Source organism: Trachypithecus francoisi, unplaced genomic scaffold (assembly GCF_009764315.1).
Source record: "Trachypithecus francoisi isolate TF-2019V2 unplaced genomic scaffold, Tfra_2.0 Lachesis_group14, whole genome shotgun sequence".
NCBI classification, from domain to species: domain Eukaryota; kingdom Metazoa; phylum Chordata; class Mammalia; order Primates; family Cercopithecidae; genus Trachypithecus; species Trachypithecus francoisi.
The window spans coordinates 28,518,640-28,546,270 of record NW_022681459.1 but is presented as its reverse complement, the minus strand read 5'-3'; the positions used below and the strand labels follow the sequence as shown (position 1 = coordinate 28,546,270).

General features: G+C 43.5%; 1 protein-coding gene across 4 annotated transcripts in view; it reads right to left on the bottom strand.

The window, feature by feature from the left end:
• FAM3B (FAM3 metabolism regulating signaling molecule B) overlaps positions 1–27,631 on the bottom strand; it is a 63,148-nt gene that overhangs the window by 16,487 nt on the left and 19,030 nt on the right. For all 4 annotated transcript variants that reach the window (XM_033232519.1, XM_033232517.1, XM_033232521.1 and 1 more), the window contains 2 exons: positions 6,127–6,250; positions 78–136 (listed from right to left, as the gene is read on the bottom strand). In XM_033232519.1, the coding sequence (XP_033088410.1) occupies positions 78–136; positions 6,127–6,250 (183 nt within the window). The remainder of the gene's footprint in view (positions 1–77; positions 137–6,126; positions 6,251–27,631) is intronic.

The window sequence follows — 27,631 nt, the reverse complement described above, 5'->3', positions numbered from 1 at the left end:
TTGAAAATCCAAGGTACCTTTGAAAATCTGACCAGAGAGCTTTTAGAGAAGTTTAAAGAAAATACTTAATAACTTACAGTTGACAATGGCAATGTTTATTCCTCTGGCAACATTTCCCAGCTTTTCTCCCATGAGCCTGAAATGGAGCTAAGCATTAGTCAAGCACCAAGAGGTGTGGGACTCTCCTCGCTCCACGAAGTCTTCCCCTGACCAAATGTCAGTCTCATCTGCTGTCCCCTACCTTTTCCTTGAAGGTCTGCACTGGCCTTGGTGCAGCTCCCGAGAACGCCACCCCCATGCTTACCCACACACATCTACTCCCAGTGTCTACAGACTCAGTCCCTCAGAGGACCTGGAATCTCAGGGCACCTGGACACTGCATTCAATCTTATAATTTAGACAAATGGCTAGGGTGAAGAAAAACCAAGATTTATTTAGCTTAGGCTCTTCACAGATGTACTTTTTTGTTAATTTATTATCTATTTATTGACTGAGGCAGGGTCTCACTCTGTCATCCAGACTGGAGTGCAGTTGTGCGATCTTGGCTTACTGCAACCTCTGCCTCTCAGGCTCAAACAATCCTTCCATCTCAGTCTCCCAAGTAGCTGGAACTACAAGCGTGCATCACTACAACTGGCTAATTTTTTGTAGAGATGGAGTTTTGCCATGAAGCTCAGGGCAGGTCTTGAACTCTTGGACTCAAGTGATCTGCCCACTTCAGCCTCCCAAAGCACTGGGATTATAGACATGAGCCACTGTGCCCGGCTATGTCACTTAATTTTTAACCTTTAAATTGGAGAATATGAAATGCCAAATTCAAGAGATTGTGCCCTAAAATCAGGAAGACTAAATGACTTTCCTGGAGAGGGTAATTATTGCTGAAGATCACAGAAACTGTGTGTGTGCATGTTGTACATGTGCGTGATCCCATTGTCAAGTGTCAGAATCAATGACGTTAGCTTTATGAAAAGAATTTGGAAGTCTTCCTCCTTTCTCCATGCTTTGGAATAGTGAACACAAAACTTTAATATTCTGTTTTGACACCTTTACCTAAACTCCCCTATGAGTTTTCTAGGCTTAGTGCTTTTTGACAATTTTAGAGAATATTCCGTAATAACTTGAAGCAGAAAGAACTTGCTGATAATAGAAAATTGGCTAATCTAAACCAACTCTCTAATAGAGAAAAACAGAAAACATGAGGCAAGTTTTATTGTTGCTGTTGTTGTTAAAGATCTGGTTGTATACATTAGAGACCAAATAAGGTAGTAAAGAATTTCCCAGGCCAAGATCTGGGAAAAGACTAAATTTCAGGTTGGTAAGTCCAGCATTTAAAACTACTTTTAACCAAGGAGAATTTTCTGATTCCAGAAAAGGTGTGTAAGGATATCAACAGTTCTTCTGACAACCATGTGAGCCAAGGGAACAGAAGTTGGAAGGCAAGGTCAGGGCCATGTTAAATCTCCCACATCTTATTTGGGCTGAGGTCACAAAGGGTTGAATCCTGAAAGTGAGAGCAAACCAGAAATAAATCAGAGCTTGTATAAACTTCAGCCTAGTTTTTAGTCAACTAGGTGGCCCAGAAAATCTTTAACACTTATTCAGGTCATCCTGTTCTGCTAAAGGTTCCAGGTCCCTAGGAGAAGCAAAGACAATTCCTCAGAAGAAGATATCATCCCATGCCTCAGTTTTTTTAAAAAAACGGTGCAAGATCATATGAAACCTGACATGTGAGGAAAGAAGCGAATGCACACAAGAGCCAATGGAACCAGCAGAAAACAGTGGATAACAGTGACGGACTCCCAGGCACACTAAATGGTTGTATACATTAGAGACCAAATAAAGTCTAAATGCTTAGTCTAAATTAGAGACAAAATGCTAGAGTTATCCAACTCAGACTTTAACTATAATGTATTCAAAAACATGGTTGATAAAATTAAAAATTTCAGAACTGAAAAGTACCAAAACTGACATGCTGATTTAAAAAAGAACCAGAATAAATTTCTAAAACTAAGATACTATAGTAACCTAAAATCAGTAGCGAATGAATGGGTTTGACAGCAGATTAGGCACAGTGGAAGAGAGAATCAGTGAATGGAAAACATCTCTGTCCATGATAAAGAGCAGAGAGATAAACAAATGGAAAATACAAAATAGACTGTAGGCTATAGAGAATATAGTAGTGATAAGGTCTAACATATGTTTCATTAAGAATCTCAGAAGAAGAGGAGAAAGTGAATGGGCAGAAGATACAAGAGCAGATAATTTGTTAAATTTGATGGACTTCAATATCTACATATTTAAGAAACTCAAAAAAACTCCAAAGAAGATAAAACAACAAAAGACACACTGGAGTACAAATGTTGAAAACCAAAGACAAGGAATCTCAAAGGTGACAGGGATGAGGGGAATAGGCAGTTACTGTCACAGTAGCAACAATAAGACTGTCAGCTGACTTCTCAAAAGGAAAATATAGAACCTAGAAGACAGTGGAATAGTACCTTGAATGTGCTGAAATAAAATAATGGCCAACACAGCCGCAAAAGTATTTTTCAGGAACAAAGATGAAATAAAGATATTTCAAAGAAACATAAACTGGAAGGATTCACCATCAGCAGACCACGCTATTTTTCAGGAATGAAGATGAAATAAAGATACTTCAGAGAAACACAAACTGGAAGAATTCACCATCAGCAGAACATGCAGCAGCGTTTGCTCTGTGTCTTTTGCTGTAATAAACCTTACCTATAAGTGTAACATGTTATTGGGTCTTAGGAGTTTTTCTAGAGCATCACCGAATTTGAGGCTAGTTGTGAGAATCCTTCTGCCAAAAAACACTCAACAGAAATGTATGTGCATGTGCACCAAGAGACATAAACAGTACTAGGCATAATAACCCCAAACTGGGGAAGACTCAAGTGTCATTCAATCATAGAGTGGATAACTGTAACATATTCACGCAATGCAATATGAGACAGCAATGAACATCTAAGAACAATAGCTACATCCAACAAGAAGGATAAATCTCAGACACAAAAGAGTATTTGGTTTACGATTCCATTTATACAAAGTCCAAAACAGACAACATTAAACAAATGTCTAATTAAATAACAGTATTTTGCAATGCATGCTTAGGCAGTAAAACTACCAAGCAAAGCGAGGAAATCAATCGACATCAAAAAAAATCCAGGTTACCACTGGGCAGGAAGGAAAGAGGAAGTTGCATTTGGGAAGGGTACACAGAGGGCTTATGGAGAGATAAGTGATAGTCTATTTCTTAGCCAGGATGGTAGTTACACAAGTGTTCACCTTATCATAATTTATTACAAAATGATATATTCATCATAAGGTTATTCATTGCAGCATTATTGGTAATACCAAAATACATCAAACATCAGAAATGCCTATCAGCGCAGAACTAGTTGAATAAACTATGCCACATCCATGCTATGGAATACCACATATCAATAAAGAAAATGAGGAAAAGCCTTATGTACTGATATGGAGTAATCTCTATTAACTGTTAAGTGAAGAAAGCTGAGGTCAAAACTGTGTATAGAGTTTACCACCTTTTATGTAAGAAAGGATATATATGTGTGTGTACATATGAGTGTATATGTGTATACATGTGTATATATACATATATATACACATGTATACATGCACATATATACATGTATACAAAACATACATAGATATGTATTAATTATATAGAGAGAGAGCTTATTTTTTGCCATTAAAAAATACTGGAAGAATAAATCAAAAACTAATTTAAAAATTAATGGAGATGGGAACAGGAGGTGGGGAGAAAAGGTGGAGAATACAGGGAAGATTTCTCTGAGCCTCCTTTTTTGGAACTGTAATGTTCAAACATAATGCTGATTTCTGAATGACATAAATACATACACAAAAATTAAATGAAACCCAAAGAAAAACAGAAAAACCTAGCATTGAAAGCAAATGGAAATTAATCCAATGTAAAATCACTACAGGGAAAGTAATTATTTCATATGACTGTGGCCATTGCTATGAGTTGAATGTTTGTCACCTCTCAAAGCCATGTGGAAATTTCATTGCTGTTGCAACAATATTAAGAGGTGGGACATTTAGGAAGTGATTAGGCCATGACGACTCTGCCCTCCTGAATGGATTAATGCTGTTATCACAGGAGTGGGTGGGTTCCTTATAAAAGGACAACTTTGGCTGGGCATGGTGGCTCACACCTGTAATCCCAGCACTTTGGGAGGCTGAGGCAGGCGGATCACAAGGTCAAGAGATCAAGACCATCCTGGCCAACATGGTGAAACTCTGTCTCTACTAAAAATACAAAAATTAGCTGGACATAGTGGTGTGCGCCTGTAGTCCCAGCTACTCGGGAGGCTGAAGCAGGAGAACTGCTTAACCTGGGAGGCAGAGGTTGCATTGAGCCGAGATGGCACCACTGTACTCCAGCCTGGTGACAGAGAGAGACTCCGTCTCAAAAAAAAAACCAGACAACTTCAATCCCCTTTTGTCTCTCTCTCTCTCTCTCTCTCTCTCTCTCTCTCTCTGTCTGCTGGAGCTGGGACACCCTTCTACTTCTCCTACCTTGAACATGAGAACTCCAGGCTCTCCAGCCTTTAGACTCCAAGACTGACAGCAGCAGATCCCCCATCTCCTATTGATTTTCAAACTAAGAATTACACCATCTGCCTCTCTGGTTCTGAGGCTTTGGTACTTGGACTCAGCCAAGTTACCAGCATCCCAGGGTCTCCAGCTTGCACATGGCCTGTCATGGGACCTCTTGGCCTCCATAATTGCATAAGCCAATTTCCCTAATAAATAAATCCACTCTTTCCTTTCTCTTCCTACCTCCCACCACCATTGGCTCTGTCTCTCTGGAGAGCCTTGATTAATATAGACATCTGACTCTTTATACCCTTAATAAAATATTTTTAAACCTGTAAGGAACTGCAAACAACATTGTTTAACTTCGCTCAGTAGTTGTATTGTTAGTAGTCCTGGTATTGTAATTTGAAGGCAAAGGTTAATAGTACTAGGAACCAAAATTCTCAGTGTAAGGGAAGAGTTAAAATGTAAAATCAAAGAACTTAAGGGGGTAAGACTCCTGCACTGTTGAATTTGAATTGTAAATGCTAATATAAATTTATGATTTAGAAACAAATGCATTGCTTGGTTCTGTCCACTAAAAGTGCCCATGGGTGTCTAGATGTCAGTTTCTAAATACCATGTCCCATTAAGGAACTGTCCTTTTAGAGAAATGGCTGATTTCAGTCTGAACAAAGAAAGACTCAGCTGAGCTTAGCTGTGCTATAAATTAAGGAAGCATTAAAAAAAAAAAAAAGAAAAAAAGGCCCACTCAAGAAGAAACAGATAACTTAAGTAGTGCTGTACTTATTACATCAATTAAATTTGCAGTTAAAAACCTCAAAACAAACCCCTCCAGGCCTGGATGACTTTGTTGGGAAATCACACCAAATATTTAACGAAGAAATAATACCAATCCTATATGGATTTTCCCAAAATATTGAAGAAGTGTGAAGTATGGACTGCAAACAGAAACAACACCTACTTTAATCCAGGAGGGTGAGGATCATAAAATAAAACTAAGAAACTATCAGCTGAATTTTCATATTCCCATGACTTTGAAGGACTTTGCCACATACTCAAAGTAAAGTAGTCTAACTTTGCTTTTTAAAGTAGTCTAACTTTGTTCAGAGCCCACCTGGCCCTGAACACCCCTGAGGCTCCCATGCCCCTACGTCCCCCACATGCCTTTCACTGCATCACTACTGATCCCTACTCAGATCCCAGAGTAGTTGTCTATCATCACCCACAGAACCCTCAGGGCTGTGCTCACTTCAGATTTAAATCCTAAGTATAACTGCAGTCAAATGAAACAGTAAAACCATTCAACACAGGACACATACAGCCATTAGAGACAATCAGCTCCTTCCCTGATGAATACAGCAGAGCTTTCTCATTTCCACTTGGATGCTCTCAGCCTTTTGCCTGAGACCAACGACGTATGGTTCTCTCCTATGGGCAGACATGCTGCTTGGTCAGCCTCAGAGAAGGTGGAAGAATCAGTAGGATAGCTTTAGTCTCCTTCTCAACACTTGTACTTACAGGTTATCCTCAAAGCAGATTTTGGCGTACTTGTTTATCCCGCCTCCGCTGAGTAACCTGTAGGCATAGGTGTCAGATGGGCAGGGAGTCCAGTGGTCACATTTTTGCCTTTTGGGGACTGGGGCTGTAATGAATAAGAAAGTATATAGCCGTTAACATCCCACAGTAATTTGCAGATGCACCTGCTGCTTGGTGGAGAGCACCAGCACTTCATACCAGAAACTCCAAGCAGCAGTGGGAAAACCTGAGGGGAAGGGTTTCCAGACTTCACTGAGAATTCCCCTAAAGACACAAAGCTCACTGAATCTGATTTTATTTTAAAGTGACAAATAAGCAAAGAGAGAGAGAGGGATACTGAGTAGCGTAAAAATTTCAAAAGGGCTGGGAATCACTGCCCATGGCTGCCCATTGTGACGTTCTTGGTGGGCAACGTAATTTGCAGTACAATAAAAGAAAGATTACAGGGGTCTAAGAGAGCTGGTGAGCAAAGACAGTCCTCTGTGGAGCATCTATAAAGCGTCCACATCTACACAGCCTTAGACACCTTAAACACACACATCACACAACATGCCACAGACACTATAAACACACACACCATACATAACATACAACACATCACATACTCAACACACTGACACACACACCACACATGCATACACACACACCACATGATGTATCACACACACACACACCACACCATACACAGCACACATTCACACACATCATACAACATACTGCACATCTCACACACACACCATGTACTCACCACACACATATGCACACCATACCATATAGACACACACACTGTACATGTACGCACACACACGCCACACCACTCCCACACACATTCCCCCCCAACACACACCATATCACACACAGACACACACACACTCTATACCACACACCTACACCTGACCACCACAGCTGACCCACTCTCCTTTCACTTGAGTGTGAGGAACTCAGCTTTTTGCCCAGGATGCTATGATGTCAGATCTTGGCATCAGCATCCTTATTTCACAGTTGTCAGCAATTTGGGAGGATTGAGGGACCTGAGGCTGGAATGCGAGGAGCCCACCTGGCCCCGAACACCCCTGAGGCTCCCATGTCCCAACAGCCCCCACACATCTTTCACTGCATCACTACTGATCCCACTCAGATCCCAGAATAGTTGTCTATCATCGCCCACAGAACCCACAGGGCTGTACTCACTTCAGATTTAAATCCTAAGTCTGCAGAAAGGAATTCAGAAAGAACTCTCTCACCTTAAGTTTGAGTAGAGACTTGGCTCTATTTTATGAATTACTGTACTCTTAGCACCTTAAACTAAGAAGTATAGTCAGCAAAATGGTAGATTATACATAAAAGATCACAAGTAAAGAATCAAAGTATACCACTATAGAAAACCATATAATCAGAAACAAAGACAGTAAGACAAGAAGAAAGGAAAAAAGGATCTACAAAACAACCAGGAAACAATAAACAAAATGGAAGCAGTAAAGCCTTATCTATCAATAATTACCTCAAATGTAAATGAATTAAATTCTCAAAAGATATAGATTAGCTTGATGGATTTAAAAACAAACACAAAAACAAGACCCAACTATATGTTGCCTACAGGAGATTCACTTCACCTTTAAAAAATGTATAGATTGAAAATGAAAGGATGGAAAAAATATTCCATGCAAATGGAAACCAAAAGAGAGCAGGGATAGCTATATTTACATCAGTTTAAACAGACTTTAAGTCAAACTTTGAAAAAAGGCAAAGATAGTAATTATATGATAATAAACGAGTGAATTCATCAAGACATAATTGTGTGTGTGTGTGCGTGTGTATATATATATATATATATATATATGCACCAAACATCAGAGCATCTAAATGCAAAAATTAAGAGAGCTGAAGGCAGAGATAAACTGTAATACAATAATAGTAGTGGATGTCAATATCCCATTTTCAACAATAGATCAGCCAGGCAGAAAATTATTTAAAAATTAAATTTTGTCTTAGTCTGTTCAGGCTGTTTTAAAAAAATACCTTAGGCTAGGTAATTTGTAAATAACACAAATTTGTTTCTTAAACTTCTTGTTGTTTTTGAGATGGGAGTCTCACTCTGTTGCCCAGGCTGGAGTGTGGTGGCATGATCTCAGCTCACTGCAACCTCTGCCTCTCAGGTTTAAGCGATTCTCCTGCCTCACCCTCCCAAGTAGCTGTGACTACAGGCATGCACCACCACATCTGGCTAATTTTTGTCTTTTTAGTAGAGATGGGGTTTTGCCATGTTGGCCAGGCTGGTCTTGAACTCCTGACCTCAGGTGATCTACCCACCTCAGCCTCCCAAAGTGCTGGAATTACAGATGTGAGCTACCGTGCCTGGCCTATTTCTTAAACTTCCAGAGGCTGGGAAATCCAAGGTCAGGGTGCTAGCAGATACAATGTCTGATGAGGGCCCATTTTTCATAGATTGCACCTTGTTGCTGTGTCCTGACATGGTGAAAAGGGGCAAACATACCCCCTTCAATCTCTTTTATAAGGGTGTTAATACCATTACTAGGGGCTCTAATCCCATTCATAAGTCTTCATGTCTTACTTTCCACAAGGCCCTACCTACCTCTTAATACTATCAGATGAGTGATGAGGTTTCAACATATAAATACTGATGGGACATCAACACTCAGCATAGAAGACTTGAATTGCTCTTTACACCAAATGCATCTAATAGACATATACAGAGCATTCCATTCAGCAGCAACAAAATATCCATGATTCTCAAGCACACATGGAGTATCTTCCGGGACAGACCATATATTAGGTCACAAAACAAAGTTTAACAAATGTAAGAAAATTGAAATAGCATCAAGTATCTTTTCCCACTACCATGGCATGAAACTAGAAATCAATAATAGGAGTATATTAGGCCGTTATCCCATTGCTATAAAGAAATACCTGAGACTGAGTAATTTATAAAGAAAAGAGATTTAATTGGCTCATGGTTCTGCAGGTTGTACAGGAAGCATGGTGCTAGTATCTGCTTAGCTTCTGGGGAGGCCTCAGGAAACTTAAATCATGGTGGAAGGCAAAGTGGGAGCATGGCCAGAGCAGGAGCAATAGAGAAGGAGGGTGGGAAGGAGGTGCCACACACTTGTAAACAACCGGATCTCATGAAAATTCACTATCATGAGCACTGCATCAAGGGGATGGTGCTAAACCATTCATGAGGCATCCACTCCTATGATCCAAACACCTCCCACCATGCCCCACCTCCAACAACAGGGATTAAAATTTGACATGACATTTGTTGGGGACATAAATCCAAATCATATCATTTTGCCCTGGTCCCCCAAACATCTTGTCCTTCTCACATTGCAAAATACAATTATGCCTTCTCAATAGTCCCCCAAAGTCCAAAATCATTCCAGCGTTAACTCAGAAGTCCAAAATCCCAAGTCTCATCTGAGATAAGGCAAATCTCTTCCACCTACAAGCCTGTAAAAATCAAAAGTTATTTACCTCCAAGACACAATGGAGGTACAAGCATTGGGCAAAATATTCCCATCTTAAAAGGGAAAAATCAGCCAAAAGAAAGAGGCTACAGGCCCCACACGAGTCCGAAACCCAGCATGGCAGTTATCAAATCTTAAAGCTCCAAAGCAATCTCCTTTTACTCCATGTCTCACATCCAGGGTACACTGGTGTGACGGGTGGACTCTCACGGCCTTGGGCAACTGGTCTCACCCCAGTGGCTTTGCAAGGCTCAGTCCCTGAGGCTGCTCTCACAAACTGGCATTAAGTTTCTGTGGCTTTTCCATGCTGAGGGTGCAAGCTGCCAGGATCTGCCACTCTGGGGTCTGGAGGATGGTAGCCCTCTTCCCACAGCTCCACTAGGCAGTGCTCCAGTGGGAACTAGCGTGGGGCTCAAACCCCACATTTCCCCTTTGCACTGTTCTAGTAGAGGTTCTGCTCCTGCAGCGGGTTCTGCTTGAGCACTCAGGATTTCCCATATATTCTCTGAAATCTAGGTAGAGGCTCCCAAGGATTAACTCTTGCATTCTGTGCACCTGCAGCCTTAATATCATGTGAACGCCCCCCAGGCTTATGGCCTGAACCCTCTGAAGCAGCAGCTTCAGCCATACCTGGGCCCCTTCGAGCCATGGCTGAAACTAGAGCTGCTGAGATGCAGGGAACAGTGTCTAGAAGCTGAACAGGTTAGTGGGGCCCTGGGGCTGACCCATGAAACCATGCTGTATTCTTAAACTTCTGGGCCTGTGTGACAAGAGGGACTGCTGCAAAGGTCTTTGAAATGCCTTTGGGGCCTTTTTCCCATTGTCTTGGTTAATAGCACTAGGCTTCTTTTTACTTATGTAAATTTCTGCAGCCTGCTTGAATTCCTCCTGTGAAAATAGGCTTTTCTCTTTTACCACATGGCCAGGCTGTACATTTTCTGAACTTTTATGCTCTGCTTCCCCTTTAAATATAAGTTCCAACTTTAGGTCACTTCTTTGCTCACACTTATGAGCACAGGTTACTAGAAGCAGCCAGGTCATATCTTAAATGCTTTGCTGCTTAGAAATTTATTCCATCAGATACCCTAAATCATCAGTCTCAAGTTCAGAGTTCCACAGATCCCTAGGTCAGGGGCACAATGCAGCCAAGCTCTTTGCTAAGGCACAATAAAAGTGACCTTTGCTCCATTTCCCAATAAGTTCCTCATTTCCATCTGAGACTTCTTCAATCTGGCCTTCACCATCCACCTCATTATCAGCATTTTGGTCACAACCATTCAACTAGTCTCTAGGAAGTTCCAAACTTTCGCTCATCTTCTTGTCTTCTGAGCCTCCAAAGTTTTCCAATCTCTGCCTGTTATCCAGTTCAAAGTTGCTTCCTCATTTTCATATATCTTTATAGCAATGCTCCACTTCTATGTACCAATGTTCTGTATTAGTCCATTCTTGCACTGCTATAAAGAAATATCTGAGATTGGGTAATTTAGAAAGAAAAGGGTTTTAATTGGCTCACAGTTCCACAGCCTGTACAGGAAGTATAATGCTAGCATCTTCTCAGCTTCTGGGGAGGCCCCAGGAAACTTATAATCATAGCAGAAGCCAAAGGGGTAGCAGGCATATCACACGGCCAGAGCAGAAGCAAGAGAGAGAAGAGGGAGGTACCACACATTTTGAACAACCAGATCTCGTGAGAACTCACTCATTATCATGAGAACAGTACCAAGAAGATGGTGCTAAACCATTCATAAGAAATCTACTCCCGTGAGCCAATCACATTTCACCAGGCCCCATCTCCAACACTGAGGATTACAATTCAACATGAGACTTGGTGAAGACACGGATTCAAGCCATATCAGAAAGTAATTTCAGAAAATTCACAAATATGTAGAAATCAAACAACATTGGCTTCTGAACAGCCAATGGATCAAAGAAGAAATTAAAAGGGAGATTAAAAACTATCTTGAGACAAAAAAATAAAAAAAAAAACCAGAAACACAACAAATCAAAACTTATGAGATACAGTAAAACAGTTCTGAGAGGAGTTTATAGTAATAAATGCATACATTAAAAAAAGGTCTCACATAAACAACCTAAGGTTATACATCAAGAAACTAGAAAATGAAGAACAAAGTAAGCCCAAAGTTAGCAGAAGGAAAAAAATGACAACAATCATAACAGAAATACATGAAATGGAGCCTAGAAAAACAATAGAAAAGGTCATAAAAACAGACTTGGTTTTTTGAAAAGAGATAAAATCGACAAACCTTTAGCTAGACTAAGAAAAAAAGAAAGAGAAGACTCAAATAAAATCAGTAATGAAAGAGCAGACATTACCACTGATACCACAGAAACAATGAAGTATCATAAGAGACTATTGTGAACAATTATACACCAAAAAAAGGAATAGACCAATAAATGTAAGGAGACTAAGTCAGTAATAGAAAGTCTTCATAAAAAAAAAAAAAAAAAAAAAAATTCCCAGGACCAGATGGCTTCATGGCTGAATTTTACCAACCAATTAAATAACTAATACCAACTAATTTCAAACTCTTCCAAAAAACTGAAGAGGAGGGAATGCTTCCAAATTCATTTTATGAGGCCAGTATTATCCTGATACCAAAGCCAGACAAGGGCACTACAGGAAAATAAAAGTGTAGGTCAATATCCCGGATGAACACAGATGCCAAATTCCTCAACAAAATATTAATACTATCAAATTGAACAAGACACTAAAAAAATCATTCACCATGTGTATTAGTCCATTCTTGCATTGCTATAAAGAAATGTCTAAGATTGTGTAATTTATAAAGAGGTTTAATTGGCTCATGGTCCCGCAGGCTTTACAGAAAGCTTGGTGCTGGCATCTGCTTAGCTTCTAGGGAGGCCTCAGGAAGCTTACAATCACAATCATGGTGGAAGGTGAAGGGGAGCAGGCATGTCACATAGTGAAAGTAGGAGCAAGTGAGATAGAGTGGCAGGGGGAGGTGCCACACACTTAAATTACCAGATCTCACAAGAACTCACTATCGCAAAGGCAGCACCAAGCTGTAAAGGATGCACCCTCATGATCCAAATACCTCCCCCTCCAGGCTCCACCTCCAGCATTGGGAATTACAATTCCAAATGAGATTTGGGCAGGGCCAAATATCCAAACTAAATCACCATGACCAAGAGGGACCTATCCTTGCAAGGACAGACGCAAGGATGATTCAACATACACAAATCAATAACGTGATATACCACATCAACAGAATGGACAAAAGCTGTATGAGAATGTCATATGGTTTAGACAGAAAGTAGAAGAAAAGAATTTGACAAAATTGAAATCCTTTCATGATAATGTTCCTTAACACAATAAAGACCACATATGAAAAGCCCACAGTTAACATCATAATATCAACTCAAGTTAATGGGGAAAGGACAGTCCCTTCAATAAATGGTATTGGGAAAACTGGATCTCCATATGCAGAAGAATGAAATTAGATCCTCATCTCACACCACATAAAAAAGTCAACTCGGCCAGGCACGGTGGCTCAAGCCTGTAATCCCAGCACTTTGGGAGGCCGAGACGGGCGGATCATGAGGTCAGGAGATCGAGACCATTCTGGCTAACATGGTGAAACCCCGTCTCTACTAAAAAAATACAAAAAAACTAGCCGGGCGAGGTGGCGGGCGCCTGTAGTCCCAGCTACTCGGGAGGCCGAGGCAGGAGAATGGCGTAAACCCCAGAGGCGGAGCTTGCAGTGAGCTGAGACCCGGCCACTGCACTCCAGCCTGGGCGACAGAGCGAGACTCCGTCTCAAAAAAAAAAAAAAAGTCAACTCAAAATAAATTAACAACTTAAACATAGGACCTGAAAATATGAAATTACTAGATAAAACACAAGGGAAAAGCTCCATGATGTTGGTTTGGGCAATGATTTGGGGAATATGCCCTAAAAATATAGGCAACAGAAGCAAAAACTGGCAAAGAGAATTACATCAAACCAAAAAGTTTCTGCACAGCAAAGGAAATAATCAACGGAGTGAAGAGACAACCTACAAAATGGGGGAGAATATTTGCAAAGTGTAAATCTGGTAAGTGATTAATATTCAAAACATATAAGGAACCCAAACAACCAATAACAAGAAAACAAATAAAAAACCTGATTGAAAAATGGGTAAAGAACTTGAATAAAGATTTTTCCAAATAAGACATACAAATGACTAAAATGTATATGAAAACATGTTCAATATTACTAATAATCAGGGCAATGCAAATGCATGATGAGATACCAGCTCACACCTGTTAGAATGGCTATTACTAATAACAGGAAAGATAATGAGTGTTGGTGAAGATGTGGAGCAAAGAAAACCCTATATGCTATTGGCGGGAACACAGGTTAGTATAACCATTATGGAAAAACAGTATGGAGATTCCTCAAATAATTAAAAGTAGAATATATGATTCAGCAATCTCACATCTGAGCATACATCCAAAGGATATGAAATCAGTATGTCAAAGAGAGATCTGCACTCCCAGGTTCACTGCAGCATTATTCACAATAGCCAAATACGGAATCAACCTACGTGCCCATCGATGAAAGAATGAATGAGGAAAATGTGGTATAACAGAGTGCACAATAGAATGCTATTCAGCCTAAAAGAGAAAGAAATCCTGCCATTTGTGACAACGTACACGAATGTGGAGGACATTACGCTAAGAGAAACAACACACCCACAGAAAGACAAACACCACGTGTTCTCACCTACATGTGGAATCTAAACAAATTGAACTCATAGAAGCAGAGTAGGATGGTGAGAGGAGGATGGTACTTACCAGAGGTCAGAGGTTCAGGGTTTGGGAAGATGTTGGTCAAAATGTACAAAGTTTCAGCTACACAGGAGGAATAAGTTCAACACATCTATTGCACATCATAGTGACTACAGTTAATAACAATATACAGTGGTCTTCCTGTCATTCACAAAGGGTACATTCTAAGACGCCAAGTGGATGCATGAAGCCACAAATAGTACAGAACCCTATATATACCAGTTGGGTATCCCTTCTCCAAAATGCTTGAGACCAGCAGTGTTTCAAATTTTTTTGGATTTTGGAATGTTTGCATTATGCTTACCAGTTGATCATCCCAAATCTGAAAATCCCAAATCCAAAACCCTCCGATGAATATTTCCTTGAAGTGTCATGTCGCTGCTCAAAAAGTTTTAGATTTTGAAGCATTTCAGGTTGTGTGTTTTCAGATTTGGGATGCTCTACCTATATTATTATTATTATTTTTCCTATACAGACATACCTGTGATAAAGTTTAGTTTACAAATTAGGCAGAGTAAGAGATTAACAACAATTAACAATACAGTTTAATTTATAAATTAGTTGGAGCAAGAGATTAACAACTAACTCTAATAAAGTTACATGAATGTGGTCTCTCGCAAAACATCTTACTGTATTTACTGAAATTCTTAGCAAATTCAGCAAATGATTTTTTTCTTTCCTTATGAAATCGAAAGCTTTCACCTTTTCACTTAAAAGAAAGTACTTTCCAGCTGGGCGTGGTGGTTCATGCCTGTAATCCACACTTTGGGAGGCTGAGATGGGCAGATCACCTGAGCTCAGGAGTTCGAGACCAGCCTGGCCAACATGGCAAAACCCTGTCTCTGCTAAAAATACAAATATTAGCCATGCATGGTGGTGAGCACCTGTAATCCCAGCTACTTAGGAGGCTGAGGCAGGAGAATCACTCGAACTCGGGAGGTGGAGGTTGCAGTGAGCCAAGATGGCACGACTGCACTCCAGCTTGGGTGACAGAGCACAACTTCATCTCAAAAAAAAAAAAAAAAAAAAAAAAAAGGAAGAAAGCAAGCAAGCAAGCACTTTCTGGCTTCTCTTTGGCATATCCAAGTTGCCAGCACCTCTACTCTTGCTCTGTGGAGCCATTATTCAGTAAAATAAAGGTGACTTGAACACAGATACTCTGACAGTCAATCCGATGACCAGGCTGGCTCCTAAGTGACTAATAGGCAGGGAGTGCGTACAGCACTGAGATGCTGGACAAAGGGAGGATTCACGTCCCCCGTGGGGTAAGGCTGGACAAGGAGAGAAGGTGTGAGATTACAACACACTAATCAAAATGGCATACAATTTAAAACATATAAATTGCTTTTTTCTGGGGTTTTCCATTTAGTACATTTGCACTGTGAATGGCCAAGGGTAAGTGAAATCACAGAAAGCAAAACCACAGATAAGTAGGGGGAACTACTGCATTGTATACACGAAAATCACCATTAGAGTAGATTTTAAGTGTTTCATCACATAAAAATGTTAAATATGTGAGGTGATGCATGTTAAGTGGCTTGATTGGGCCATTCCACAATGTATACGTGTATCAACACATGCTGTCAATGAATTAATTAAAGATAAAAGCTATCACGACCAGGGCAAACAGCACTGGTGCTGGAAGGGCCTGCTGGAGAAAACTGGGCACAGAGAGGTGCTGTGACATCAGAGCAAGCTGTCAGGGCCGAGCCGGACGTGGTCTGGGTTTCTTGGTGACCACAGTTCTCCATCCCCAGTAGGTGAAAACACAGAGCTCTCCCGTGAGTGCTCACACCAATCCTGAAGGCCGGCTCCTCCTTCAGATCTTTCTCCTCGCCGACCCCATCTCATCTCAACACTCCAGCCCACCCCAGTACCACCCAGCCCCACTCCCTGTTTTATTTTATTCTTCTTAGCAGTTAACACTCAAATAGCCTACAGTTTCTTTTCCCTTTTAAAAAATACTCAGCCGGGCACGGTGGCTCAGGCCTGTAATTCCAGCACTTTGTGAGGCCAAAGCGGGTGGATCTCCTGAGGTCAGGAGTTTGAGACCAGCCTGGCCAATGTGGTTAAACTTTTCAAACAATTAATGTTTTTGTTTTCCTTTGTTTTGTTTTTTTGTCAATTTCCAGATACCTAAATTTAAAGCAAGTGACCAATTGCTCACATGAAAACGTGCTATAGACTATTTTTCCACTGTTTCTAGATTTTTAGACACTCTGCATTTTCTTTTTTCAATTTAATAATTATACTCATTACTTAGGTATTTGCCTGAAAATACATTGAATATAGCATTTGAAAATGTAACTAACAGTTTAAAAGTAGGTATGTCCTGGTTCCCAACTTTGCAGACACCCTGTACAGACACCCTGTAATTGAGAGAATACATGAATGGGAATACTCAGGAATCCTCCCTGGAGCCCGTGCTCCCCTTTAGCGTCAGTGACCTGTTCCCTTCACAAGCACACAGACCTGTCCGCTTTCCCGTGGGCAGTGCTGTTCTCAGCACGGCAGCTCCATGGTTCGTTTAACTAGGACCTGCTCTCAGAGACTTATGAACTGTGTCTCAGAAACACTTCCAGGTCTTTTTGTCATCATCAGGATGCTGCAGGGAGTAAACTCGATACAGAATCCTCTCAGTTGGAGGACGAAGAGGACGCACGCCTCTAAACAAGCACGCTGTGCATGCTGACAGGTGTGGTACGCTTACTCACAGAGTTGGATGGCATGCCACATCCATGGCCCTGATGGTTCCTAAAAGATAAAATCACCTCTGCATCCTGGAGGGTATGGTCATTAGGACAACAGTATGGCAGCAGCTTAGCACAAGAGGTAGCAAGGGAAGATGGAAAAGGTAGTTTTACTTTGTGGTGAAGCCAGCTGAACCATTACAAGTGGGCAAACAGGATCTGAAGACACCACAAAGGAGGCAAAGAGAAGATCCCCACCATGAGGGTATGAAACTAGAAATTAATCACAGGAGTAATTTCAGGAAATCTACAAATATGTAGACATTTAACAACATGTTCCTGAACAACCAATGGATCAGAGAAGAAATTAAAATGGATCAGAGAAGAAATTAAAAGGGAAATTAAAAAATATCTTAAGACAAACAGAAATGGGAACACAAGATGAATAAGGCAGTGTCTCTTTGCAACTTAACTGGTGTAAATATCTGGTCCTCATATTTCTCCAGTCTCTACTAACCTTTGGGATGATTCTGGCTCCTGTGCAAGTCACATGTTCTGGTCAATAAATCTCAAAAGCAATATAGGAAGCAGAGAGAAATTAAGCCTAAATTCAAAGTTAAACCTTTAACTAACGAGGGAGGAGAGGATAACAAAGCCAAGCAGTACTTCTTTCTAGAAATGGTGGAAAGATTTATAAAATAATCCGTGTTTTGTGATTTAGCTAAGGGTTGTGCCTACAAACATATCAAATAACAGTTTTGACCTAAAAATACATTTTTCATTCTGAAACTAGCAGTAAATGCTTTCCAGGTAAAGTTGATTTCAGATGCATTAAATATTTCTTTTATAAGCACCCTGGGAGGCTGAAGGGCCACAGGGTACCTGGGCCTTCCTCCCACCTGACATCTGCATTCTTTGTTTCCTAGCTTTCCATGGCTCTGGCACCGACAGGCACTGGGAGCCTTTGCAATGATCAAACGGCACCAGGCCTGGCCTCAATCCCATGACAGGTTCCAAAGGCAGGAGCAACAGGTTCCAAAGGCAGGAGCAGCAGCTTCTAAACTTAGGTGGAGGGAAAGGAGGAGCTTGGGTGAGAAGAGTCCCAACTGGAGAACAGTGGGCTGAGTTCTAGCCTAACTTGTTCCTGTCCCTCCTCCTGCCTCAGGGGCTGGGGCTTAGGGTGCACAGGCCTACACAGGCCTGCCCAGTACTCCCACCCTTGGACCCAGGACACTCACCCAAAGGGCTGGTGCTGGAGTCTCCAGCAGGGCCATTGTGGGGGTCCCATAGGGATGCTCTCCCAAGGGACTCCTCCTACGGGATCAGCAGCAGAACGAGCAGGTCCCCACTACAGGGCCTGGCAGCCCAGCAGCCAGGAGCATGGCCTCCTCCCCACCTTCCAGACTTGCAGCCCCTGGAGCTCTGCAAAGTGAGAGTCCTGTTTCGTGTGGACATGTGCAGGCGGGCTTTCCAGAAGGGAGGCGTTTGATGTGCCTCATATCCTCCAGGGAGTATGCGGCTTTAGTGACTAAGGATGACACCCAGATGGGCCTTTGTGTTTCCTCACAGGGCCTAGGAGTGGGCAGGGAACCCATGTGTCATTAAAAAAAAGAGTCAGTAGGCTTTCCGAGTCCTTCATCCATTTCCCAGAAGCACAAAGTATCACCACGTGAATGAAGAAAGACGACCACGTTCCTAACTCAGTGTGGGGTTGGAGGGTGGACACAGCTCCTGGGAAAACACAGTTCTTTCCAAACCCCGCCTGGAGAACCACATCAAGGTCTTCAGTGTTTTTCCTGGAATTCCTTCCCACAAACAATCAAAAGGTAAAGTTCCTGTGGCTAACGTAGAAGCCAGTGTCCCAGCCAGGGAGAACAGTGGACCTTCTATTTAGTCTCCTGCTTTTTATGCCTCATGAAAAGCTGGCTTGTTTAACAGTGAAAGCCTCTAGCAGCGACACCATTCCCTAAGATGCAGTCGGCCTTCTGCTGTCAGTTTCAGTCTAAGAAATTATTCTCTTGCTGAGGAAAATCCACCTGATTCCTCATCCTTATGGGCAACTCCTGGTTTATAATACGATAGCTACTTTAGCCAGCTCTGAAAGTAGCGACAGCAATGAGAACCTAGCTATGGAGCTCGCGCAGCCTTGCGTCTGGACTCTCCTGGTGGCTTTCCCCAGATGTGCTGTAACCACAGGAATGTGTAGACTGGGACTTGGAAGAGTGGAGAGGAGGTTTTATGAAATTCAGATACAAATCACAAAGAACCTTAGATTTAAAGGAAACCATAACGACTGCTTAGTTCCAGGACGATCAAATTTGGCTCTGTATGAAGCCAAGTTTAAAACATTAAAATAAATACAGGTTCTTAGTTTCCACCCTGGACCTAGGGAGCTTTGAATTTCCCAGAGTGGGGTCCAGGAATCTGTCTTTTAAAAATACTTCCTGATTTGGGAACAATGATATTTTAACTCCTATAAACGAGGAAGATTATTCCAGAGGGTAGGAGATCCATGCAAAGTCACTAGAAATATCGAGTCATGAAATAAGATCCTGTCAATATAGACCAGGCAAACAAAGGAGGTGGCTGTTTGCATACGGCATTTTGACCATTTCAATTACCTCATTGTTCTATAGGAGATTAAAAGTCCAGTCTGCAAACACCAAAGACCAGAAGCCATCAAAGAGTGTTTGTTCACCTGCTAATCAATGCTGATTATTTATTAGGTGCTTCTGAGTCCAGTGAAGGTAGTATGGCTGGGTGTGCATTTGGCTAAGGGAAGCCACTGTCAAAAGTTGCTGAACTCCCCCTGCCCCGGGTTGGTGGCCATTCCCAGCACTGTGTCACCTTTATTAAGCCTTAAGCCTTTGCCACCAAGTGAGAGTAGCATTGCTCCTATATGACTTCAGCCAGAGGGCACTGCAGTGAATCCTACACAATGTGCTTCCGAGGTAATCCTGGGTTTTACTAAGGAGAGCGATATTTCAGAGGACATGGCACCATTCGAGGTAGATGTCATCTCAGGACTGGAAAGAGCCTTAAGTATAGGTGGCATCTGCTATGCACCCTCACTGACAGATAAGGAACAACTCCAAGATGTTAACAGCGAGTTAGTGGCAAGATTAGCATTACATGTTAGTTTTCCTGACTTGAATTTCAGTGTTACCTCAACTATGGCCATTTAAGAGCTGTCAGTTCATTTTGTCTTGGTTGAGAGTCTAGGGAGGTGACTGAACACAGCTGATGTGTTTGGTTTAGTTCTGTTTTACAAGACTTTCTGAGAAAATGATGGCCCTCCCTAAGATCTGACTATATGCAAGACAAAGTCAACAGGGTGCTGTCTCTAGTGACTCTCCCCTGAAGCTCACCTGTACAGCCTGGGGCTGTGAGCTGTGTGTGGGGTACACATGGCTCTAAACTAGATTCACTCCTTTACTCACTCACAAACATTTATTAAACACCAAAAACTGGCCTAGATTCTACAGGTATAGCATGAATAGAATAGCTCACACACAAATAGAAGAGAAAGAGTAAAGTCAAAGAATATATATATACACACATATATGTGTGTGTGTATGTATATATATATATATATTTTTTTTTTTTTTTGAGACAGTCTCACTCTGTCACCCAGGCTGGAGTACAGTGGTGTCATCTCAGCTCACTGAAACCTCCACTTCTTGGGTTCAAGTGATTCTCCTGCCTCAGCCTCCCAAGTAGCTGGGACTACAGATGCCCACCACCATGCCTGGTTAATTTTTGTATTTTTAGTACAGACAGAGTTTCACCATGTTGGCCAGGCTGGTCTTGAACAACTGACCTCAAGTGATCCACCTACCCTGGCCTCCCAAAGTGCTGGGATTACAGGCATGAGCCACGACACTTGGCCAAAGAAGATCTTTTCAGATGATGATATGTGCTATGTACAAAGTAGGCATTAATCTAATCACTCAATATAGATAAGAAACTCTCTGCAAATAAAGTAGGAAAAGAGAACAGTCCAATAGAAAAGCCAGTGAAGTGGGAATTTGTGATTTACAGAATGGGGCGATGGGGACAAAGTCTTCATAAACGTGCCGTGCGGTCACAGCCTGCCCGGAGCAGCCCTTGGCCCTGGCTGCTGTGGGAAGAGCTCAGTACCCTCTTGCACGGGCCCTCCGGCACTGGCACTCTGCATCTGGTGTGCACCCACCGGGGTTCTGGTGAGCTCGGGTTTTTCTCCTAAGCTGTTTCTCATTCCTCTCATTCCTGTCTGTCAGAAAGAAATAGCAGCCTCAAGCTCAACTTGGTGTTCATAAACTCATTAGTAACCTGAGAGCTGCCTGTTGGTGCAGTGAGGTCCCCGGAGCACCTCTCAGGATGGGCCAACTCAGGAAGCTGGTTCCTGAAGCCTGCAGGTGAATATGGGGAGGAGGGAGCCCCATGCACCACGTGCTGGAGGAAGGCCTCTGGCTTGGCTCAGTCAAATTAAGGGCATCACGGGCATAATGTCTCCAGCTTCCCTATGGCCAATTAGTTCCACTCCTAGATAGATATATCCCAAAAGAAATTTCACCCAAGTCTATCCCTGCAGCAGAACAGCAAGGAGGTGAGGAGCTGGAGGCCAGTCCGGGCTTGACCTCAAGTGCACAGAGTGGGAAATGGGCCTAGGCGGGATGGTGTGGAGCACGGCCCTCCAAGAGACCTCCATGAAGATGTGCCCTCAAGGCTTGGTCCTGAAGGACAAAGGAGAACTAGGATGGGGTCTATAAAATGACACTGAAGGACACGCCTGCCAAACACAGTAGCCCATTCTGCAGTCAGATATTCAAACAAAAAGGCATCCCTAAACACCTCAGGGGTGTGGGGAACTGGAGCCGGAAGTGGGAATAAAAGGGAATCAGTATACAAAACCAAGGAGGCCCTACACAGTGTGATAAAAACTTTAACTCGATCCTTGGTTCAGTGGTTAAAAGGAAAATGAGGGGTGGGGGTAGGGGGGTGGGGTAGAGACAGAGAGATGGGGAGGAAGGGAGGAGGGCGATCCAGGCAACTGGGCTTCACAGGATGAGAAGGAGCCAGGTAAGAGCCAGGGTTCTGTGCCTTGCTGGGTGAGCACAGTCTTTCACACCGCAGATGAACCCAGTGTGAGCCTCAATCCTCCCAGTAATAAGAGGACTAGAGAAACACCGAGAGAGGCCCTAGCAGGAGCAGCTGGTGCTCAAACAGATTTCCAGCAACCACAGGGATCACATGAGGAGCAGAAGAGGCCGTGTCTAGAAAGGAAATCCAATTCAACGAGACCCACGGATGAGCTCAGATTCAGCCTATGTAGAAATGACAGGGAGGCAATCTCCATGGCATGAACACAAGGAGAGTGCAGACCTGCAAGGATAAGGAGGATGGGGTCCAAGACCAGAACCAAAGGCCCTCTGCAGCTGCACTTAGGAAAGGATAGGTAAGCAAGTGGACAAAGCAGGGTGCACACGAATAAAGGAAAGCCTGAAAGCCGCCAGGGGCGAGACGCTACAGCTGCGGCATGGCAGTAAGGCCTCGAGACTCAGGGGATCTTACTCCCCATAATCTTGGCCATGAAGCTGGTGAAGTGCTCGGTGCCTCAGTTTCCTCAGGAGGCAAGCACTGATGTTCAGGGCTACAGTGATTGTCCAGTGACACAATAAAGGTGCTCAGAGCAACAAGTGGATACCGGGAGCTCTCTCCTGGTCCTTGCTGTTGAAAAGAAAGGCTGCAAGTTCTTATTTTTCAGGTGGGGGTACCTTGGCATCAAATGAGCTCCCACGTGGGCCCGAGGACTCTCGATCCTTCATCCCTGGGGAATGATGGAGGCCAAGGGCATCATGGGAATGGCAATAAATGTCTCCAGGTGCCAGAAAGCTGGATTCTAGAACCCAAAGGTCAATGAGCTCAATGTCAATGCCAGTTCTAGAACAAGTGGCTGGGAGCTCCAATATGAATGAAAGTGAGCAGGGACCAGCAGTGCCACTCCAAGAACCAGCTGCATGGACTAACCCTCACTGTTCCTGTCCTTAAAACAGGGTCACTGTATTGCAAACCCCCTTCCTTAACAAATGAAGCCACTCAGTCAACGTATACTTATTGAGGGACTCCTTTGTTTTTGGTAGGCAGTTTGGGGATGGAACTGTTTAAAATTTCTCCAGCCAGCTGCAGTGAGCCAGGATCCCGTCACTGCACTCCAGCCTGGGCAACAGAGCAAGACCCAGTCTGTATCAGTTCATTCTCATGCTGCTATGAAGAAATACCCAAGACTGGGTAATTCATAAAGGAAAGAAGTTTAATTGACTAGCAGTTCTTCAGGGCTGGGGAGGCCTCAGGAAACTTACAATCACGGCAGAAGAGGAAGGAAACATGTCCCTCTTCACATGGTGGCAGCAAGGAGAAGAATGAGAATTGAGCAAAGGGGGAGCCCCTTATGAAACCATCAAATCTTGTGAGAACTCACTCACTATCATGAGAACAGCAGCGTGGGGGTAACTGCCCCCATGATTCAATTACTTCCCACTGGGTCCCTCCCATGAACCGTGCAGATTATGAGAACTACAATTCAAAATGAGATTTGGGTGGTATGCCAAACCATATCACTGTCTCAATATAAAATGTAAATAAATAAAAAATAAAATCTTACCAGCCTCAGGCTACACAGATCAGGAAACTGAGGGCAGGGAGGAGTTGCTTACTGGGTCTTCTGGGCCCTGGGTGTGAAGAAAACATGATGCAGTGGCTGGTGTTTGGCCAGCCTGAGCGGGCAAGCTGGAAGAGAAGGAGGAGGAGGGACAGGAGAAGGAGGACAACGGAGGCGGGGAGGGGATGGAGGATGAGGTAGAAGAGAAGATGAGGAGGAGTGGGGAGAGAAGGAAAGAAGGTGGGGATATGAGAAAGGAGGAGAGAAATAACAAGAGGAAGGCAGGAAGGGAGAGAAGGAGGAGAAAGAGGGGCTAGAGGAGGAAAAGGGGCAGAAGGGGGAAGAGGAGGAGGAGGATAGAGGGAGGAGGATGGGGAGGAGGATAGAGGAAGGAGGATGGGGAGGAGGATAGAGGGAGGAGGATGGGGAGGAGGATGAGGAGGAGGAGGAGGATGAGGAAGAGGACAAAGAAGAGGAGGAGGAGGGAGATGAGGGGAGATCTAAGAAGAGGAGAAGAGAAAGGGAGGAGGGGAAGGAGTAGCAGCAGCAACAGCCTGTGGGGGCCTGGGCAGGAACAGCACAAACATGCCACCCTGAGGATAATATGGGGGAAAGGTGGTGGGAAAGCTGGGGCTGCCAGCATCTAGCAGCTCTGGGTTTGGCGATGTGGTAGTCTGGAAAGCAGTTCCAGAACACTGGTGCTGACAGACTGAATGACCAAGGGTTGAGGGTGAGAGGAAGGACAGAAAGTGGCGTGTAGGTCAGTCCTCTCAGGGTCTGAATCGTTTGCCCTCGAGCCATCTTGCTGTGCACTAGTGCCGTGCTGCAGCCCTTAGAGGGTCCTGATTCCAGACATTTCTTCTCAGACACTGTGTCTACCTAATCTCCAGAGGTGAAATTTATAAAAGGTAGTTTGGGGCCGGGCGCGGTGGCTCAAGCCTGTAATCCCAGCACTTTGGGAGGCCGAGACGGGCGGATCACGAGGTCAGGAGATCGAGACCATCCTGGCTAATACGGCGAAACCCCGTCTCTACTAAAAAATACAAAAAACTAGCCGGGCGACGAGGCGGGCGCCTGTAGTCCCAGCTACTCGGGAGGCTGAGACAGGAGAATGGCGTGAACGCGGGAGGCGGAGCTTGCAGTGAGCTGAGAGCCGGCCACTGCACTCCAGCCTGGGCGGCAGAGCAAGACTCCGTCTCAAAAAAAAAAAAAAAAAAAAAAAAAAAAAGGTAGTTTGGGATGAAGATTATATGCTTTCTTGCTTTTAGATTTATAAAGCACTATAAATACATATATTTTATTATTCTTTGAGATACAAGAAGTTACAGTTCAGAATTTCCTAACACAGAAGACTCCATGGTTATGTTCTAATAGGACCCAAATCAGAAAACTTGGATTTGCCCACAGATGTGTATGGCATGCTTCGTGCTGCATATGTCTAAGAAACTCCTGTGTATCACTGTGTTGATGACCACATAGCATACTATAATTAAAAGATCGATTTTGAGAAAAAAGACTCAAATGTGATATTGAGAAGCACCTCAGGGTCACTTTCCTTGGAACTCTGGGCACAGGATGAGGGGTGGGCAAGGGGTGACTTTAAGCTCCCAAGTTTCCTGGGCAGCTGGATTTGCTCTTCAAAATCCTAATTACTAAAAATTCTAGCTCCCAATCTGTGCCCTGCAACTTCGTCCTCTAGCTAGCTGTGGAAGCTGGTGGGCTCAGCGCTGTCTTCTTAGAACAAGGAGGAAAACATGGTTCATTCACTTCTGCAGCGATGCCCATTCAGACATGGAAAGGCCGTATTAGCCATCCTTCTGTGTTCTCATACTCTGCCAAGTGTGTCTTGTTTCTGCCACAGCCTCACTAGGCAGTCCACTCGAACAGCAATGCTTGGATTAATGTGCTAACTGACACTCGAGAGGTGACAGGGTGTTGAAGCTCAGCAGCCGCCTTCCCATCAGCCTGAGAGATGACCCTCCTCTGCTCCCCCCACACCACTTACACAGCAAGCCTGGGGCAGGCTGGGCCGTCTTTGTTCCTTTGCATCTGCTCACATTCACCTAAACGGGTGGCCATTACATCTACAAACGGGTTCAGTGGTGCGAACCCCTGCAATGCCTGCTTAGCACTTCTGTACAAAATCACCATCCATAGGCACCTCTCTGCCTTGGTCAGCAGAGCACCTTTTTTCAATCTAAGGTAGTATTGCATTGAGACGCTTCTAGCCTTCTTCCACATGCACTTGTAGTTACAACATGTCTGAGAGAGAGACAGGAGTAGCTGGAACTGGGGTGAGGCCAGTGAGGTGCTGGCTTCAGGTGTGAAGCTTAAGGGGGTACCCAAAAGCTCAAGAATCAAAATAAGTAACAGTTGAAGGCAATAATTGTTAAAAAAAAATCAACATGAATGCAAAATAACCCATGATGAACAAATATCAAAATTTTAAAGGAAGACAGGATTAAATGAATTTAAATTAAGTATAGGTGCTGAGCCCTACACTTGTGTGACTCGAGAATGCCTCTCTGGCTTGCCCAGACCTAGACTGGCTGGAAAGAGCTCCTGAACAGAACAGCAAGGTCTGTGCTTTGCAGACACGCAGGAAAGGCAGTTTCCTTGATGCTTCTGGTTTATAGACCAAGCCCTGGCCCAACCTAACCATAAATAAGGCTGAACACCCAATATTTAAAGGCAAGAAATGAATGCACCACCCTTCATTGCCCTACGGTCTTTAACATGCTGATGGCCACACATGGAAGTCACTCAGATCCCAGGAGCCCTCCTCCCAGGGTCACTCTCCTCCTGCACGGCTTGTCCTTCCCACTTAGCTTGTAGGTCCTATCCGCCCAGCCCAAAGCACCTCTCTGCCTTGGTAGCTAGCCCAGTGCAGAGCCACCAGGCCTTGCTCTAGTTAAGGAACACCAATGTCTTCCACCAGACCATAGGCTCAAGGAACACAGGTTCCTCATCTGTGTTGGAGGAACTCCATAAGTCCTTTCAAGGATGGATAATCATCCATGTGCTCCTGGATTCCTAATTTCCATCCATTTCCAGCAACTGTGTTGAGTTCTTCATTTTCTAGCTTCTCAGTGGCTTCTCCCAGTACCCAGTACCAATCTCAAGTCTGAATGTGTCTGTTCCTGTGCTTTAGATTCAGATGCAGCATGTTGGTCACTAGGTAAATGCATGGGGGCACCTGTGGACATCTAAGATGAACATCCTGCAGGACAGTGACAGAGTTTCCCTGCATGAGCAAAGTATAACTGAGAAATCCCAGAACCTGCACTGATACCAGGACCTGAGCCTCAATCCTTGAAGTTGTTCTGAAGCTGGGGAAAACACCATCTTTCCTAACAATTCAGCAACATCAACCTAGAAGGAGCTTGAGGGAGCAGCCCTAAGAGGCTGTACATGCAGCACGTGGACATGAAGGCACCTGTGTTTTGGGTGAGGTTGTTCCTTGAAAGCATCGCACCAGCCATGTTGGTGCTGCCAACACCAAATAAGCCTTGCTGCAAAGCAGCATTCCCCACCTGGATCTCTCAGCAGGGTTAGCCCCAAAACGCTGAGCCCAGCAGGCCCCAACCAGTCCCATATCCCTCCAAAGTGGAGCTTTCAAGTCACAGGAGCCAGGACATGAACATCACGGCCACTTGCCACCCCTCTCCCACCACCTTTGGGAGCTCAGCCCTCCTTCAGTCACAAGAAGAAGGTGGGGACATCCCTGGCCCACCCTGTTAATGAGCCCTTCTAAAAAGACTGGTTTCAGAGGCACCACTGCCTGGACAAACTTTAAATTGTGTGTAAAAATGCACGTGTATGTTTACTGCAGCACAATTCACAATTGCAAACATATGGAA